The sequence below is a fragment of the Parus major genome, chromosome 9 (genome assembly GCF_001522545.3).
Source record: "Parus major isolate Abel chromosome 9, Parus_major1.1, whole genome shotgun sequence".
Lineage (NCBI taxonomy): Eukaryota > Metazoa > Chordata > Aves > Passeriformes > Paridae > Parus > Parus major.
This window is the reverse complement of record NC_031778.1, coordinates 21,111,066-21,131,073: the sequence shown is the minus strand read 5'-3', so window position 1 is coordinate 21,131,073 and position 20,008 is coordinate 21,111,066. Positions and strand designations below refer to the sequence as shown.

At 38.9% G+C, this 20,008-nt stretch overlaps 1 protein-coding gene across 9 annotated transcripts in view; it reads right to left on the bottom strand.

The window, feature by feature from the left end:
- Nucleotides 1–20,008, bottom strand: part of PHC3 (polyhomeotic homolog 3) — a 28,963-nt gene that overhangs the window by 8,685 nt on the left and 270 nt on the right. The window contains exons 2-15 of one of the 9 annotated variants that reach the window (XR_001523347.3): nucleotides 17,292–17,439; nucleotides 16,386–16,544; nucleotides 14,910–14,987; nucleotides 13,245–13,403; nucleotides 12,673–12,771; nucleotides 11,340–11,574; nucleotides 9,038–9,912; nucleotides 7,497–7,647; nucleotides 6,926–7,179; nucleotides 6,068–6,224; nucleotides 4,665–4,779; nucleotides 3,787–3,937; nucleotides 3,471–3,702; nucleotides 3,214–3,314 (exon numbers count right to left, since the gene is read on the bottom strand). Coding sequence is in view for 6 of the 9 variants with exons in the window: in XM_015637978.3 (XP_015493464.1) it covers nucleotides 3,471–3,702; nucleotides 3,787–3,937; nucleotides 4,665–4,779; nucleotides 6,068–6,224; nucleotides 6,926–7,179; nucleotides 7,497–7,647; nucleotides 9,038–9,912; nucleotides 11,340–11,574; nucleotides 12,673–12,771; nucleotides 13,245–13,403; nucleotides 14,910–14,987; nucleotides 16,386–16,544; nucleotides 17,292–17,417 (2,791 nt within the window). In the remaining 3 variants the exon portion in view is untranslated. The remainder of the gene's footprint in view (nucleotides 1–3,213; nucleotides 3,315–3,470; nucleotides 3,703–3,786; nucleotides 3,938–4,664; nucleotides 4,780–6,067; nucleotides 6,225–6,925; nucleotides 7,180–7,496; nucleotides 7,648–9,037; nucleotides 9,913–11,339; nucleotides 11,575–12,672; nucleotides 12,772–13,244; nucleotides 13,404–14,909; nucleotides 14,988–16,385; nucleotides 16,545–17,291; nucleotides 17,440–20,008) is intronic. The other 8 variants (XR_004498631.1, XM_015637978.3, XM_015637979.3 and 5 more) reach the window with 8 other exon arrangements.

The window sequence follows — 20,008 nt, the reverse complement described above, 5'->3', positions numbered from 1 at the left end:
AAAGATATTATTATCTAATTCTATAAAAGGTAACTACATTATACTGCTATGTGCAGTGAGAACATCCAAATAGCTACAATTTCCAAAAGGAGTTAATTCCATCTGTGTGTTACACCACTGAACTAAGGAAACAAAGTTTTGATGTATGGGCTTTGGCACAAATATCTCATGAAGATATTTATCATTAGTTATCAGAGTGAATATTCTACACATAGCAGTAACTCACTTCACAAGTGCAACTTTAAAATGGTTGGATCTTTTTTCCCCATGTTAAACTCCTTTTCTCAACATGAAATACCAGTCTCAGGTTACTGAAGATCATAACATAGAAAAGACTCTACATGGGTTGGACAGTCCCGAGTAACTGAGGGTCCCTTTCCACTAAAGAACACTTTGAAAATAAAGATTCCTTCAAAGATGTTCTGGACATGTGCTGAGCAGAATCAGCCAGTTATGCCTGGCTCTATGGCAGCTCTGTTAGATGGATAAAACAACATCCATGAGAGCACTCATTGTCAGTTGTTTATTTGAAGCTTCTTTCCCCCAGCCATGTTTTCAGTGGGGTTTTTTAATACATTTGTGTTCCTAATCCAGCAGTCTCTCCATCTGTCTCAGAGCCTTTCAGACATACTTGAATTTGTGCTCCACCTTCCATTCCTGATTTCAATTATTCCTCAAGTAAGCTGATTTTTGGCATTTTTGCATTTTCCCTTTTTAAAAGTACACTGGTACAGAGATATGAAATTACTGTGAAGAACTTTTCTACCTAGATGACAGCAACTAATTTTGTATTCTCTTATGTGTTCAGATTTAAATTCCATAAAGAATAGGTAGACTAATTTCCTAATGGATTTATAAATGTGTGCAAGGCAAATGGAAAGGAAACATGGAAGGAAGCATCAACATCCAAACCTGAATTCATTTGGATTATTACTGTGTGAAGGTTGTAACATTCAAGGCTGGAAAATGTTAGCTTTTCACAAAGAATAAAGCACAATTTTTTTAATGATTTGTTAATCAGACCTCATGCAACAATTAGCTCTGAAATCATCATAAAGGTTTTCTTATTGAAGTGTTGACAACAGATAAAACATCTGCAAATCAAATATTGAGTATTTCTGGGATAGGTATCATGGCATGTCTGATTTGAGACCTAAACATTGTGATTGTCAGACCATACCATTTACAAAGAATCTGAGAGATCAGGAGAAGTTCTTATATTTAGGAACAAAGCTATTCCTATTGAAATAGGAAACTGGATATTTACTGCTGCTAGCTTTTTTCTTTAAGCAATTTCCATGAAACTTCTTAAATACTTTTTATCACAGTCATTCTTGGAAAAGCAGAGGATGGAAGTTGAAGGTATTGCAGTTCCCTCATCCTGAGTATATTCTTAAACACTTTTGCAATTGCTTGTTGTGCAATAACTTGGCCAAAAAAAAAAAGGGTGGGGAGCAGGTGAAAGGTAATTGATCTTGCAACTGAAGTAAGGAGAACAATTCTGCTCAGCTTAAGCTGATCTGTCAATTCTCCCAGAAGAAGCAGCTAACAGTGCAAATGTCCTGGACACTGACTTCTCCAAAAGGCTCCGGAGGAGCTCAGGAAAGGCCTGACAAAGACACAAGTCCATTTCAGCTACAGACTGCACAGAAAGATATAAATGAAAACAGATGTCCCTAATGTTTATGGAAAAGTGACAAATCACCATCCCCTGCAGCATGGCAGATGGTCTGCACAGACTGCACCAAGTAGATATACAATATAAAATGCCATACTGAAAATCATCTGTATTATTTTCTGCATTAACCAATCTTGGAAGTATATGATAAAACAATTTTTCAAGAGAGTGACTTGAGAATATACTGGAAAGAATAAATCCCAAAATCACTCAAAAAGCCAAATGCAGTGATATAGCAATAAAAACTCTGGCATGTTGTGAATATAACTTTAAATATCTATTGAACTTTTTTTAAAAAAGTATTTGAGAAACTAGGAATTCATACGGAGAGGAGCGAGCAGCTATAATAAAATTTTATTACATACAAATAAATATAAGTTTGCTTAAAATTAAAGATCACATTGTTTATAGACTACAAAAAACTAAACCAGATCCAGCAGCTAGTGAAATACTCTAAAAGTAATGGTTTCAAAACAGATACCACATTTTAAGAATAAAATTTTTGGTTTCATATTTGCAAGTGAATTGTGTTTATGTGGCACTTCAATTATTCTAGCACAGGAACTATCATTTATTGAGACCCTAGGATTAGTTACTGAATTAACTAGAGCCCCAAATCCATAAAAACAGTAACTGAAAACAGCAGTGATTGAACTACACTATAACAACAAAACTCAAGTACAGAAACAGGAATGACCACATCCCATACCTAAGGAGCTTTGCTTGTTTCTACAGTCATCACTGCAGGTTCCCAGAAGCAGATAGTGTTACTGAATTGCAATAAACTATCAGAAGAAAGGTACTTCAAGGCTGACTTTTGCAGATTTTAGACATCTCTTACTCAATTCTTTGCCTGACCTACTACAAAAGACTGTCATAATGCATGTATGACTTAGCAGTGAAGATATATTCCTTACAGGTTAACAGTCTAATAGGATTCACAAAAAAAATCATATAGCATTCCAGAAAAAGTAGAAAATCAGGAACAAATGTAGCCTTGGTTTTAATGGATAAGCAACAAAAATTCTGGTATGACTGCTGCTGTGGAGCTCTGCCTTGCTATCTGTAGTGGTTACAGTGTCTGATCAGATAAAATGGCATCCTTGGGAAAAAGTGGGGAATGAAGCTTTAAATGTTATCATAGTTAAGAAATGATAAATATCAAATAACCTGAAGATGACATAAAGGTAACTGTGAATACTGAGCTAAAGGAAAGGTTTGTGAACAAAGAAAAAACAGATTATTTTTTCTGAGAACAAGCTGAGACCAGCAGTATGCAGAATTTCTAGGCAGAAGATCTCTGAGCAAAGCTATGCAAAATAAATTTTAACTTTATGGCAGAAAGTTGCTTATTCTTTTTTAATGACTTGTATCATGACAGGTCTTTCAAACTTCAGTTGTATCAAGGGAAGTAACACTGTTCTTGCTTTTTCTACTGAATAAGCAGCAAGGGAGGAAGGAAGAGAAGAAGGAACAAGTGAGGAGGGAAGAGAAGAAAGCAGTGTACAGAGAAGAAGTCTGATCTCTCTACTGACCTCTTGAGAGAAGTCAGACTGAAGGAAGGAACAGCTCTAATCTCCATCAGCTGGGATGCAACAGCAGAAGTGGGATTAGTTCTATCAATATGGGATTTGTGCTGAAGGAACAAGCAAGAGGAAACAAATCACATTCCAGTCTCTATCACCAGCTAACACTGCTGCTGTTATCACACCACCTCCTCATCACAGTGCTGCTACAAAGCAAGGAACTTCATTGTTAAAACCAACAGAACAAGTTATTGCCCATTCCATACCAGGCAGAGAATGTATAAAGGCCCAAACTTCATCGACAGTCCATACTGAGGGGTCAGTTTGCACCACTGGTAACAGGTCGATGCTCTCTGGCATTTTCCGCATCCTCAGCTCCCGAAGCTCCCGTTCCCTCTCCCTCTCACTCTGCCTCCGCAGGCGCGTGGTCATGGCCGTTGGAACAGCGTCTTCATGAGGAGCCAGATCTTCTTCTGCAGATGGATAAGTAATTGGAAGCTGGAAAATGCAGTAACTACAGTATTAGGCTTTATTTGCAATTCCCAAAGCAGTGCCATAGTTTTAAGCAAATATTCCACAGACCTGTCTAAGAAAATGATCCCGTGATGCCCCCTCAGGGCCGCTCGGCCGACGCCCGCGTCGCCCAAGACTTTGGCTATCTGACTTCCGATTCCAACGACTGGTCTTGTCTGATGGAAACAGCCCAAATTTCTTAGTGCAACTAAGGCTGTGCCTAAAGAAGTAAGATATATTCAATAATGCACTAGTAGTTTTTTGGACTGAATTCAATCATGTAACCATAAAATCAGAGTCCTGTAGAAATGCCACTTAATTGCAACAACAGCTGTCACAGAAATGCAAGAGAAAGGTATCTCAAAGGCCATTTAATCAAAACCCTCATCTCACTGTGGGGTCAAGTACATCCAGATTACCCCTGGAAGATGTCTGTCCTTCCCATTCTTAAAAATTTTCCATGACAGAAATACCTTTGCACTTTATCTCAGAGTACAGTTCTGCTTTGAAATGTCCACTTAAAACTTAAAATCAAATTGTATTTTCTGGTTCCATTTTCTCTACCTAGCTGATACCCAGTCAAAGGAGAATAGAGGCAAAAATCCTATGTTAAGATTAAAGGATTAGATCCCTTTAAGATTACTTTGCTGGTGGTATCCCAAGAAGTACCAAATCAAAACTATAAATTCCCACCACCTGAATGGGAATGTAGCAGACACATGAAAAAGGTCATGTCCAGATACACTGATGCCAAAAAAGAACTATGTGATGACTAGAAATGGGAAACTCTTCCCCATTTCTAAAACTTACAGTATTAAACATCAACTTTCTAGTTGTTACAATGGAAGACTTTGCATTCAGATGTTGACTGTGAATTCTTGCTCTCTTAACTAGGAGAGATTAATCCATTAACCAGATAATGATAAACAATAACTACATAGAGTTACCTTTTGGCACAGGATGTGGAGCAGAATCTTTTTGACCGCAGAAACTTATTGGGATATCCCATTTTTCCACAAAATTCACACTTCAGAAGATCATTTTCAATTTCATCCAGTCCCTCTAAAGAAGGAATGAGGAATAAAGTTAGTTCCAATGACACAAAACTATGTTTCACATCTCTCACCTCAAGAAGGCAAAAGATCTTCAAATATTTAACACATTCAACTAAATACTTTGATTAACAGACAATTATGCAAAGCTAAGCAAGTAACAGATTTAATTCTGTCTTGAAAAGATCTTGAGCAAACTGAATCTTAATGAACCTTCAATTAAGTTATTCAAAGAACTTAATCAGTTCCTTGTTGAATTTCAAGCCATCCATGAGCAGGTCTGCCCTCAAACACAGCAAGCAATTCAAAAAGAAGGGTTACATTCCTCATGAATTGCTTCATAAGGAGTTCATTAGGAGAACCAGGCCTTCCACAGTCTAAATGCAAACTCTCCTGTAATGACATAATGAATTAACCTTTTAAAGAACTTTCTTTGAATAAGCAGCTGCTACAAGCAAAGGGACTTGTGAAAGCAAAGAAAACATTGACTCCTGAGTATATATAACATTCAATCAATGAAAAAGATAAGTAGGATGCAATAAAGAAAAGGATTATATCATCTGCTGATTTACAGCTTGTTACAGAGTATTTTCTGTTATTGGTGAGGTGAGACTGGCATTTTCCTCCTCCACAAAAAGCACTAGTGCAGCAAAGAGCTGGAAATACTGAGAAGGGTATTTGAAGGGTGTTTCTATCACACACAGTCATACCCTGGTTCACTATCAGAAAATCTCCTCTATTTAACTTCTGTGTACATGGATGTGTCTCAGTGTTGGAGGTTTCCTACCAGCGAATCTAATGAGTAGTTACAAATTCTCTACATAAACCTAACACCAGCTGTAAGGAACAATAACTAAACCCAAAACTGTGAGAGTTAGGATAATTCCACAAAACAGACAAGCTGTCTGAAATCTGAAACACAGCATAGTGTTAATACTGAAAAGAAAACGGGATTAACATCTAATGAAACAAATTAAGGACAAAACAAGTGCTGCAAAGAGTTTTGATACGGAAGAGGGAATAGAACTGTTTTAAGAGGATGAAAGAAAGAGCTATATTGAGCCTAAATTTAAGCAGTTCACCAATAATACCTCTGGTGCAATAAGACTACAAGCTGTGGGAAAGAAAACCCAGGGGTGGCTAAATAGTTCTGAACTTTCAAATCTTAGATGAATTTATACGAAATCGTGTGTTCACAGAATAAGTTGGTTTTTCTGGGCCAGGCCACAGTTTGATTCCCATTTCATAGCACACAGAACTGGAGGGGGGAAATAGGAATTCAAACAAAAACTACAGACCTTCTGCAATCATATCCTCTATCTCTGTGTCTGATGAGTTCTCTGCATGTTTTGTGTTCTGCAAATCTGACTCAACACACACCACACTCATTATCTGACCCTCCACCAGCAATCTCTTCTCTGCAGGCTGTTCTACCAGCAAAGATGAACGACTGACCTAGTGTAATAAAAACAAAGCAACAGTGAGTAATTAACATTATTCACAACAGTGAATAATTAAAAAGAGTATTTGTGACTTAACAGTTGTAACTGAGATGATCAGCTTCTACTTCATATCAATGAAGCGTAATTATATTGTGCCAAAGCTCATTTCTCAAACAAATTAAGACACACTCCTGCTCTGCAGAGTTTGCAATTATATTTAACAAAGGAAGAAACACATTATATCTACAGAAATGAAGGAATGGGAAAATGGGACACACATTAAATTAGTAAAACATATTTTAAATTGTCAGTTTGTGATTTAAAATTTTCAACAGTAATTCTTACCAGACACAGCACTAATTACACCTAGCTGAGTTAAGAGCCTGCCAGTGCTTGAAACAACAAATTGTAACATTTTAGAATTTTAACACAGACTCAGCTCTAAGGTTTAAATTAAGGTGTCACTTAAATTGAGGGATCTAGGAGGCAGACAAATGTAAAAAAGTTATTTCAAATGATAGCCTAAACCCACTCTCTATAGTTATCTCCAGATATAGCTTACTAAAGTCACCAATCAGTGCAGAAAACACCAAAAGCAACATATGAAACATAATTCAAGATCTAAACATCTACAACCCACAAATAAAATCATTCTTATAAAGAGTTAATTTCAAAGGTAAGTAGTAAAATATTCCTAGCAACTTTTAGACTTACAGGGAATGGCTCCAACCCCTCCTGAATCACAAAGCCTTCGATGACGTGGGTCAGGATCTGGGGTTTAACAATAGCTTGTGGAGGTTTATTTTCTAGGCTGGGGATGCTATTGGGCATGGATGTGCTGTTGCTCCTTGTCGTTGCTGCTGGAAGCAAAAGAGGTGGTGGTGGAATAGAGGCATGGGAAGGATCAGATGGAGATTTAATTACTGAGGCACTGACTGATGATGTCACTGAAGGCAGTCCCCCATGTTCTGCAAAAAATAACAAAACATGTTGTATTTTATCACTTATGTTCAACCACTGGCTCAGAATTTGCAAGTAAGAGATGATAAATCCCCAAGACCCATCTCTGCAGCCATCAACCCCTAACACAGGCTCTTCCCTAGGCTTTAAAGATTTCACTTTTAAAACAAGATGGTTTATCTCAATAGACTATTCCACAAACACACCCTCCTCATACAAACATTTTCCTTTACTCAGTACCTGCTAGCTACAAACATAGTTGGCCATTAGAAACTTACACAAATCACAACACCAAAAGCTACATTAATTTGTCATTTGTCCTCACCTGACAAAGGATCTTCTGAATTAAGAGCATCTCCGTTGCCCAAGGTTATGGCTGGTGGGGACAAGGTGGGTGGTGTCGGTGTTCTTGCCATGTGGACACAATCTGAGTCCTCAGGCATCTCCTCTTCACACACATTCTCCACTTGGTAAATCTGCATCCAACAAACTATTGCTTTAGAGAGATTTCCATTCTATCTTAACACCTTAAAAGAGTTGCATAAATACAGTTTTAAAAATAAATTACCAGTTCAAATATGTTAATATTTTAATAAAATACTGGTTCCAAAATGCATACCAAACAATGAACTTTGGGGCTACCACAATATCTATGAGAGCAAAATTATTTTGTTACAAACAGCAATACATAAGGAAACACAGTTCTCCAGAGCAGAGAACTTGACTTTTTCAATATGTGTATTCTTATGTGTATAGTTTACTGTTATTTACACATACAGTTGATGTTATTTAAATACATCTGCAAAATTCAAGTTTAATGACAAGTCTACAAATTGTTCTATCTTATACAGCAGTGTAATCAAGCTGAATATTTCAGAAGTATTTCACACCAAGACTATCAAACTTTAGTGGTTATAAGAGGTTTTAATGTCTTTCCCTCAAAAGTATTGAAATAAATTTACATAAATTCCTGACAGTCAGTTTAGCAGATTAAAATGTAAAACACCACCCAGTCAAAAGCAAACCTGGCTCCTGCTCTTTTGCCCAATTTCTCCATGAAATAGCAAAATTGAGATTATTACCCTCTTTAAATAAATTAAAAATGAACAGCATACCCCTTCCTTAACATGTTGAAAGTCTCAAAAAAGCCTACAAGAGCTGCTGATTCTTTTGCTCAACTTAATCTCATGAGCATCTTACCACTAAAGCCCAGCAATGCCATCTTAAATGTCAGCCTTATTTGCATATCATCTCTTTTCCTGTACATGATTTTAATCTAGTGATTGAAAACCTTCAATTACAAAGTGCAGATAACTTTGTAACAAACACTGAACCAAATTAAATGGAGGTGACAGGAATTGCCAAAACAGCATCAAAATTCCCCTATTCTTTTATGAAGAGGATATTTTTAACGTTAGTACAAAAGTAATTATCCAGAAACCTATCATTTTAATAACTTGATATGTGCCTTCCAACTAGTATAGATTGTTCTCCTTATCAAAATCTATTTGTACTGAGGTAAAAGTTTACATGTCACATTTACCAAAAGCCTTTATATAAGCATTGTTGTATATTACTTACTTTTTTAGACTTCAAATACATTGTAATTTCATTATGAAACAAGATTTTAGATCTCAAATTGACACTTTCACACTTCCTGGTTGATATTTTTGACTGATGATACATTAATAAAAGCCAACAAAACCCCAAACCAAAAAAGTCTATTGTTTTCTTAAAACTCAGTTCTGTAATCAGTAGGTTTCTTATCCTCTGTCTAGCACCTAGGTCCCTTTGAAGTCAACGGGCCAGACTTACAGCTCTGGAGTAACCCAAAGAAAGAATAAAGGATGCAATGTTACCACTCACCACTGGAGTTTCAATCGGAACTGACGGCTGCACCTGCAGGTTTACTGCGACGGTCTGTGGCGGAGGAAGAGTTTGAAATGGCAGCTGGACCAAAGCCTCTGCAGCAGGAAGTTCTTCCTCAGAAACCAAAGCGTTTTGAACCAAAACCTGGCCCTGGGACAGAATTTCAGGCTGGACTTGTAAAGACTGCACAGACTGCAGGGGCAGCGGTTGAATCTGGGTTGAGGAGGCAGAGAGTTGAGGCGGAGCTGCCAGAGGGATGGGAGCAGATTGCAGGGCTGGATACTGCTGGTGTGGCGTGGAGGACACGAGCTGCTGGCCCGGGGAAACCAAGCTGGGCGGCTCCACGGCCCCGATGTGCACGGCGGACGAGGGCGGGAGCGGCAGGTGCGGCGGGAGGCTGAGAGGCTGCGATGGCCGCACGGGGTTGGCAGCAGCCGCCTGGGGAGCGGCCGACTCGGGCTGCAGAGCCGCCGGCACCAGGGAGCTGGCCTGGGACTGGATAAGGGCTTGAGGGTGAATAATTATGGTGGGTGACTGACTCGGGGAGTGGGACGGCGGAGGGGACACCACCACTGACTGCTGAGCTGACTGGGATGGGGTAGGAGAGAGCGCGAGAGGCGGAGGATGGATGTGGATAGGGGAGCAGTGGGACTGGACGCTGCTGGGAGCCGGAGGCAGCGCATGGCTGGGGAGGGGCAGACAGTGCTGGGATGGAGGCGGTTCCTGGCCCGGAGGAGTTTGGAGTGCAATCGGCTGGACTTGCTGTTGCTGCTGCAGGATCAGCTGATGATGGGAAATCTTTGGAGATGGCGAATGAAGTGGGATCTGCTGATGTTTTACTAGAGAATGAGGTTGCAATGGAGAATATGAAGCTGTGAGAGAAGGGGAAAAAAGTGACAATTAGCATTTATTTCTTCAAGTTCTGAAAATATTATAAAATATCTCAAAAATTCTCACTTTAAAGATCAGCACAATTTTTTTAAATCTTCCAGTATTTGTTTAAAAATATCTTCTTTGACAGCACACAGAACACAAGAACAATTTATAAGGGGTGTATACCATTTTGCAAAGCAAAATGCAGGAATGAATAAATTAATATGGCCAAGCATTTTACATATATGTACTTTCTATAAAGAAGTATCTAAACTTATCTTTTTGACGCTAGGTCTAAGATTATTGCTGATCCATCCCTGTTTAAGAATTTCACACAACTTTAAATGGATTTAACCTTTGCTTTCAAACAGATTGGAACAGAAATTATAAGCACAACAGGATTTGCTGATATGTGTTAAGCTAAATTTTAGATAACACTTTGTTAAGAGACTAAATAAAATTCCAAGAGTTTAGTATAAATTTAAACCGTTGAAAGCATTTGTCTGAACACAGCAACTGAGAGGCACAAACCTAAAAGCAGTGCAGCTTCCAGAGAAATCACATCACCTTTTCAGTGAACCAGTGACTCACCAGTCATTTCTTACAGTACACACACATATTTTCCTCCACACACAAACCTCTTCTTGCTTTGTCTTGTCCACTTGAGAACTCATATATGTAGGTTTTTTAATTTGTTCTGCTACCAAAGATGGTTTTTTTTTCTTACCAGCATGAGTTCTGAGAGCATTAGGGTTCAACACCTCCAGAATGTCTGCCTCTAAGTCCCACTCTTTCTCTAAAAGTTGTCATTAAGCCAAGCTATATTTCACAGAATTCAGACCAATTGTCTAGACTACCATCACTTTTTCAAAATAAGAAAGGTAAGATGCAAATATGCTACATGCAGTGTAAGTGGTTCTCTAACTAAGTGCAGGTTATTTTGATTTACCTCAATACAAAATACTAAAATTCTGAGCATTGTTACCTATGGGTTTATAAAAGTACTTGATAAAAAAACATTCTCATGACACAGGCAACACAGAAAAAAAAAAAAAAACACCAATAAAATGGATTTAGATGGGAGCAAGAGGCTTGAGGTGATTTCAGCCTACATTTTGCTGCCCAGAGATGGGATGGCATGTCCTGGCAATGAACATACAGAGACCAGGAATGAGAATCATGTTTGTGCTGTGACTCAATAGGGTATTGCAGTTGTTATATTGTGCTTGTATTGTGATTTAAGAACATTCCTGCCTCTGCTTAATCAAAATCCTGTGCAACATCCAATACCAATAAATAAGTGAATTTACTAATAAAATTTGAACTCTGTTTATGCGGAATATCTATAATAACATGGTCAGGGAGCACTGAACTGACAGAACTGTGATATACAAATTAGTTTCCTACAGCTCCACATTCATCCCACCTGGTGTAATTAAGTGGTGTATGCTGGATGTCCGTGTGACCGGCGTGCTCCGACACTCCGGAGCGGGGCTCTCGCCTTTCCTATTGCTTTCTGAGGGATCTGGCTGGCTGCCCTTGGAGCTGCTGACAGCTTTACTGGGGCACAGGGACTGAGTTTGACTGCTGCTCTTTGGTGGGCCATTCTGTGAACTTGACAACACACCCAGCTTCTGACTGCGCAACGTCAAGTTCTGAACCTGGGAATACATGAAAAGATCCAAACTCTATAAATAGCTGATAAATATCAGGCAAAAACAGCAAAAAAAATTACATTTTGTAATGCTTCTCATCCCGTGTGATCACAAGAAGCTAAAAATCTGCATATCAAAGTATCTTTAAAGCCATAAAATTTAGAGAAGGATAGGGATCTTTATTACTTCAATGATAAATACAGAAATCTTTTTTCCCTTATTAGATTTTTAAAAGAAATGGAGATTATTAATTAATTTGAATTAAACCTTTCATTTTTCTCTTTCATTGTGCCTTCAAAGTAAGTGACACAAGGCATCTTAAGCAATGGCAAATTTATTTTTACAGACACTGTGGATGTGCACTGGTCTGTGAGTGAGCTTCCAGACACCAACATAAACCAGAGCCTTAGGTGGTCAGTGGGACCACTCTCCTCTCTGCTATCTGTGTGCTAAAAACTGAGACCTCTGTTTCTATATTAATCTCCAAATTAACCAATATTAACCTCCCTTCTCATCATGACACCTCCAATGTCATATGAAACAAAAGGTTTGCTTTCTGAAATGTAAATCAGTCAGGGATCATTTTCACTGAAGTCTGTTATACCACACCCAGATTCTGTACATAATGATCCCAGATCTCCAATCCTACGTGCTGCGCTAAAATTTCAAGGATAATGCCTACCCTTGTAGCACTAATTTACATCATCTTTTACATGAAAAAGAGAACTAATTATTATCACCATTCCCTATTTTGATTACATAATCCCTCAATCCCTGTAAAATGAGCAGCCAGTTTACATTCCACTTCCCACTGCTCTGTGTGTCACCACAGGACACATACAAACGCAAGTCACCAGTGCTTGCTTCCTCACTGGCATGCAGGAGGCATTTACTGCCATCCTGCCCCAGTGAGGACAAATCCTTCAGCACACCTTCACAGGCAAGGTGACGCAACTGGAGTTCGGCAGAGCCAACCCAGCAGCTCATCTGCTCTCTGGTCTGGGATGAAAGTAAAGCAAGAAAAACTGAAGCACAACATTTCCTTACTCTTCAGTTTTGTCCCACTTGACAGGGCAGACCTTTAATAAGTGTACACAAGCCCACCTGAGTAGCTGCAGACTGACAGGAAGATGAGGACGATGAGGAGACAACAGGAATGTCAGACTGGACAGCAGCCACAGTTGTCGCAGGAGTAAAAATAAGCTGTTAAGCAAGAAAAAAATACATGCCAACAGACTGAAATTTTTACAATCTGCGAAAACAAATGCAGTGTCTTAAAGAGATACATAACTTACACATACTGATGTACAGCTTCTAAGATTTACTTTTCTACTTTTAGATAAATTTATTCAAAGAACTATTCATCATAACTTTAGTAAATGAAGAAAATAATAGCAAATTGAAACAAAGAAAATAAAAGAGAATAATGCAAACAAAATATAACAATATATTTGTTCAGCATATTGAGAAAAATCTTTGAGATAAATAAACACACCTATGAACATTCATACAAGCATTTAAGAGGACTTTCCCTTCAATAATACAAATTAGTGAAAAAAAAAAAAAAAAGACAAAAGAGCAGCCCAATATCTACTATATTTAAGAAAGAGAGCTTAGATCTTCCAAATAGGGACAGGCCAAAGCCAAACTTTTCAAGGATTGTAATCAAAACTTACCATCTGAGCTCGTAGATACATTTGAGCCTGGCTTGCACTCAGGGTGGGAGAGGTGCTGCCCAGCAACATCGTCTGTTGGGTGATGCTGCTGCTGGTGGTGTTGGAGGTCTGAGAACGGCTTATTATCTGTGCAGGTGTAGGAGAGGTGGAGAGGTTAATCTAAGGAAACAAAAATATTGCTTCTGTCATGGAAATTCCATCACCCTAGAGTCTAAAGCCAGAAAGCCCTTGACAAAAATGGCAGGGGCAGTTAGAATCTCTGAACTGTGAAGATATCAAAAATACATTGAGCCAATCATCACACATCATTGGATTCTGGCAAGATTGTATGTTTTTATTTTTAAACTGCAAGCAACCACTTTGCAGTAAGTACAATAAGCAGTTCCAAGTATAAACAATGATATGAAGTCTGAAAAATATGTCTCATAGAAATACACATTAATTGAATATGTAGAATGAGATTTCAATATTTTAAGAAGAACACCTGAACTTTAATATTTCAGATCTTTAAATATTTATATTAACTACCTGTACTGGTATCTACTATTAAGCAATCTGATTGGGACACTTCTTTGTGCCACCACTTACAGACTTTCAATCCTCATTTCACATCACACTGAAAATGACTGAAGACTAAAACCTTCTCCAATTTCTTATTAAATGCTCCTCAAGAAGCACTCTTTAGCATCTTCTTAAAAGAATAAGCTGTTGTGTCTTTGCTTTTTCTTTTTTTTTTCTAACCAGTCTAACAGAGTTAAGTGCCCAGCTCTTTTTCATCACTTACTTAAAAGATTTCCTTGAAAAACCCCAGCCCAATTATTTTGTTAGTTTAACATCAGACATCTTAATAGACTTTCCCTCTGAAATTTAATGAATAAATGGTTTTACTTCTAACAACTGTAAGCCAAGCCAAGCTATGAGAGCTTAAAAAAATACACAGTTAAATCATTGAAGCTATGTACTGGAATCATGAAGAGCTTGAGGGTGTGATTAATAAGCAGGATGTCTGTAGGACTGACAAATCCTACTTCAGAAAACTGTAAAACTGTACAGAAGAGATTGTGCATGTCTGACAATGGCACTTAAAGAAATACAGCATGAATTGAACACAGAGCCACTCACAACTGAAACCTGAGCACATGCCTAGAATATGGGAAACGAAACTGCAAAAAAGATGAATGATAAAAGATGCTAATCAATAAAAGAATGAATGCTATATTCAGTTTCATAAATATATGTGAGCATTAACTTGGATTCTTTAGATTTAGTGCTATTTAATCCCTGATACAGTTAGGATTTTCACCTACAGTAGTGCGTTGAATAAAGAAACTAATGTAGAAAATCCAGTAAGAAGTCATGTAAGAGATGAGAGCTCAGGAAGTGATTTCTGCAGGAGTTTGAACAGCCACAGGTACTTGTGGAGTGAGCAGCTGCTCCTCAGAGCACCAAGAGGGGTCTGGGACTGGGGAAGCCAACACTGGCCACCAACAATCACATACAGCACCCAGCACTTACTACAGTCATCATACTTCTGTTCACTGTGTCTGTAGTATTAATTTTAACAATATAAACTAAAATACTATTAATATTTTCTGGTTTTCCCTGTAGCCATATAACAACCAGGCGGGGTTGGGAATGGAGGAAGGGCTTGGTGCAGTTACGTACCGAGGTCTGCGACATGCTTGACTGCTGAGTGACACTCCCAGTGGGGGAAGTACATTGCCTCCCACCTGACAGGCTTGCCTAAATAGCAAGAATATGTGTCAAATAGTGAAATCAGAAAGTGCTTAAGTGATGTTCATTTTATTCCATAAATCATCAGAAACAGCCCTCTCTATCCTTCTCTGAGTTAACAGTAAGATGCTTTACTCAGTGGAAATAGTTTTCAGCAAAGTGCACTCTGCACTATGGAGTGCTACCTGCAAGGTGCTAAATTCCTTGAAGTCCTACCAAATTTCAGGCACATAATTCTTCCAGATCAAGACTTGAAGAAAAATGATCAGATGTAAAGTCTGCCAAGCTGCTAATGATGGAGCTGAGTGATCACCTCACTACCTATGGTGCTCAAAACTTAAAACGTGATATAAAAAAACATCATTATTAAAACTCACGTCATAATTTTATTGTGACTAGAATCTTATAAAAATAAAACAAACTTTATAAATGCTGTAAAGAACAGCCTCATATTCTGGAATGGTAACTTAGGTATGCATATCTAATGTCTATCACAGGATGCTATTCTTCAGGTGAATAACAGGGACAGTAATTTAGGTTTCTGTATGAACAGAACCAAAACTTCTCAGCCTTTCCCAGCCTGATTTTCTTTGCTCTGTCTCAGTAACTGTATATCCATATAGAAATCCATCACAACAAGAAAAGACAAATCAACATATTACCACAATCTAATGAAAAAGATATAGAAGAAAAGGCAGGAGCAAAAATGAGTCAGTCTAGTTCTGACACCAAACAGCCATATCCCTGAGGTATTAACTCCACGTAGCATTTCCCTGTGTAAAATAATTAACAACCATCTCTCTCTGCAAGATCATATTCTCAACCCAAGGCCAACTGAGGTCAAAGGAAATCTTGCCACTGCTTTAATTCAAAATAGATCTCCTCCAGTGATCACTGATGTTAAAAGTGATGTTTCAGATATGAAATGTCATTTACCTCCTACATTTTCACACTCCGGGTTAAAATTTAATTTTGCCATTACTTATAATGCAGCCAGATGCGAGGCAAAACACACTAAGATGCCAGATGTTCATTATTTTTTATTTCACTAAGATACAATGCCATTCATTGCTTCCCCCACCAACTTTTAGAGAAAATCATGGGCTGAAGATTGAAGAAGTCTATTTTTAATATTTATTTTATTACTGCTTGATGATTTACATGATGCATTATAATGTATGCAATAAAGCATGGAATGGTTGCCTACTGGAGCATCTATACCACTGGATAAAATCCTCCAAACAGTTTGGAGGATGATACAATTTAAAGTAACAACATCATTAAAATATAACAGTAAATTATCATGAGGCATTAAGCTCAGGCACTTAAGCTGTTATTACGTGTGACAGTGACTGTAGCCCTGCTCTAGATAATACATGATTCTTTTTCAGCCATCTTCACTCTCACCTGTGGAACAGTTGCCAGACTCTGAAATTGGGTACTGCTTAAGTGCTGCTGCTGCAGAGCAGCAGTCTGCAGCATTAGATGCTGCTGTTGGGCTGCATACATCTGCTGGAGGTACTGAGCAGCTGAGCTAGGAGGACGATGCAAGGCCTGCTGAATAACCTGTGATGAATCAGTAGGTAATTAATTACAATTACAAAGCACACACCATGCCAACATGATGTTCAAGTTTACCCTTACAAGGAAATGAAACCAAATAAATTTTTTTACACCAATTATGTAATACTGAACTTGCTCCCTCACTGTTCTTGACCAAGTCACAGAGTATTGTCAACATCAATATATTCACCTTCTCAAGGACAGCCTGACAATACAGCGTCATCCCCAACACATCATCCCAGCCTCTCAGCTGCTTGTCAACAAATCCTACATCATGTTCTGCTTTTTGAGAGATCAGAGTAGTGTGAGAAACTCAACTATCAAACACAACAGAATGGACTGCACAGAGTTCAAGGAGACCAAATTTCAAGAACAGCAAGAAGGGGCTGGATCCCAAGCAGCACTTACACCCACACAAATACCTTGGATCCCTCTAGTCAACCTTGGTCAAACAAATAGCTTTATTTTGCAAAGGTTTATGTTAATAATCTGCACCCTTAGCAAATGGTGAACAAACCAAACTTTCTATCCTATCATCTCCCCCTCCCTTATTTGGGAGACAGGCCTACCCTGAACTATCCTTAAGTGGTGTGAGACCCTCCAGTAAACATCTCCTGAAAACCAGCAAGCCAGCTATTGAGAAAGACAAGAGCAATAAAGACTGAAAAGTTAATCCTGTGTAAAGTACTGCACAATGCCTGTGTTTAGAGCTCTGTACAGGACAGGGATGAAGCCCCCAGAGCCCAGTACCTGGACAGCATGTCTGTCAGAGCCGCTGTAGACGGAGATCTGCGGCAGTGGCGTGCGGGAAGTGGAGGTGGTGGTGATGGTCGTTGTGGACGCAGAACATGTTGTTGTGTTGGGTTCATTCTCCATAGCTGTGCAGCGTTTGTCCAGCCTGGCAGGAGTGACACAGAAGTGGTTCACAAGCAAGGCCAGAACATGGTGATTTTAACACAAAAAAGAATATCTTTAGCTGAGACAGAAATATGGACAATTTTTAAAAGGTAAGTTTCACAGAATCACAGAATGGTTTAAGTTGGAGGGTTCTTGAAAACAATCTTGTCCCACCCCCTGCCATGGCAGGGTCACCAGGCTGCTTCAAGCCCCATCTAAACCGGCCTTGAACACTTGCAGAGATGGCGTGGCCACAACCTCTATGGGCAACTTGTGCCAGGGCCTCACCAACCCTTTAGTAAAGAACTTCCCAATATCTAATCTTAGTTTGCAGCATTTGCTATTACTTGATGCAATCTATTGAGAGATGTAGTTATAATCTAAGATCCATCAGAAGTAGCAATAAAGAACCAATTTGGGAATACATCCAAGATTTCCAGCCAGCTACACAGGACCAGTACGACCTCCTTCACCCCCCACAGCCCAGGACTGAAAATGCTGTCTGACCCTGGACACTGAGCAAAACCTGCTCTTTGCAAAAATCACCAGCAAAATGCTCTGGGGAGAGAGAGAAAGGATACAGGAAAAAATCCTTTTAACAGCAATACCTCACACAATACATCAAGAACCAAGGAAGAAACTACCTATTTAAGTACTTCAAATGATCCTCCCCAGTCTTATATGACTTCCCTCTGTTACAGAGCACAAAATGTCATCCTTATAAGTGAAATGAATCACAAACCTCAATATATGTTATGTGGGTGTTTACTGCAGCTTCTTTTTCAGTCTTTGTATTTTGATTAACAGGAAATTGCATAGTAGCTGTTTATTGCTTTCCAAAGGATGCCAAAAAAAGGGAGGGTCGAGAAGATGTGTTTCCTTCTTACCATAAAGAGGGGCTCAGAGAAATAATCAGAGAGAGCTGTAATGTACTAGAAAAAAAGCAGCTTTGCCAAGTTCTTAACAAACCACCCATTGGACGCCGCATCAAATGGGAACATAATCAGGAGTTTCAACTCACACAGCTGGAAGCAGAACAGGACACTGCCAGGCTGCCACCCTCACATCCCAAAACACGACTACTCTACAAGCAGAGGGTTGCACATGATGCTGCAGTTCCTGGCAAACTGAAACAACTAAACCGTAACACATACATGGTCACCCAAAGACCTCTTGCCTACCCTTGTACTGGACACTTGCATGGACTTTGCTATCAAAGAAAACTCGTGGCAATCAAGGATACTTCAAAAGCAGACACCCTTGCTATTAGAATTAAAGACTTGTTAAAAATTCTGGTCTGTTGCGCATCACTGATGCCACTTTTGTACCTACATCAGGGCACAAGTCAACGCACATGGGTTCCCACTCCAACAAACCCAGCATCATTTCTAAAAACCACTTTACATTAATTTTACATAATGAAAAGTATCTTAAAAAAAAAAAATCCCGTCCCCTCCAGTGGACATTAAAAGCACCTGAAAATATTTACACCTACAACTTGTCTAGCTAGTTTTTGCAGAGTTATGCAACCAGCTAAATTAGCTTCTAACAACATTAGATGTCTCATTTGCTTCGTTCTTGGCCACGTTTTTGGTGTGTTACATGCAACATGTGCAACATATCCCACTTAGTAACTATTCCATCACAAGTTTACTCCATGAGAACAGTTAATCCTTTTGCACAGAATTATTTCAAAAATAATATTGTCATTGCTCAGGTTGTTCTCACAGAGGATGTACAATGAAAAAAGGATGTAGAGTAAGGCGCTCCTAAATTTTTGCTCAGCATCTCCATCTCTCCTCTGACACCTCACCTTGTGTAGGCATCAGATGCTAACATGTAAGAAAATTAATTTTGTTTAATGAAGACCTCACAATGATGCTCCCTAGCAATTTTAACACAAAACAATCTCTGTAATGCACATTTTAGAAAACACACTGACTTGAAACAACCACTACTCACTTAAATGAGCCCAAAATACAAAGCACAACAGAAAACTATATTGAATATTTGTATTTATTCAAGCAGTAACAGTACAAGATACCACATAACTTCAAGTTACATTGTGCATAAGGTAAATACTCCAAAGTTTTGTTTCTTTTTATCTTTCTTGGTCAAAGCAACCACTTGAAGTAAAAAAATAACTGCTATTCTATACCAATTAACAAACTACCCTTACAGTGGACACAAGAACGTCGTCACTCACGTTTTGGAAAGTTTCGGTAAATGCCATGGTAATAACAAACCCTGCTGACAACCCACAACCACAACCATCCACAACCACATGGTTTTATTCTTTTCTTTTTTTTTTTTTCAATTCACAACCTCTTCCTGCAATTCCAAGGGACAAACCACAAAAAACCCAAACTAAATTAAAAATTCCTCCAAGCCTAACCCCTACAGGCATTTCGGTATTTGACAGAGGGCTCCGACATAATAATAAAATAACAATCATAACGAAGGTATGCTCTGTGGGAATACACCCCACGGCATGTGAAGGACCGGCCCCGCGCTGAGGGGCCCCGGTGCGCCCTCGCCGGCCGCCCCCCGCCCAGGCCAGGCTGACCCAC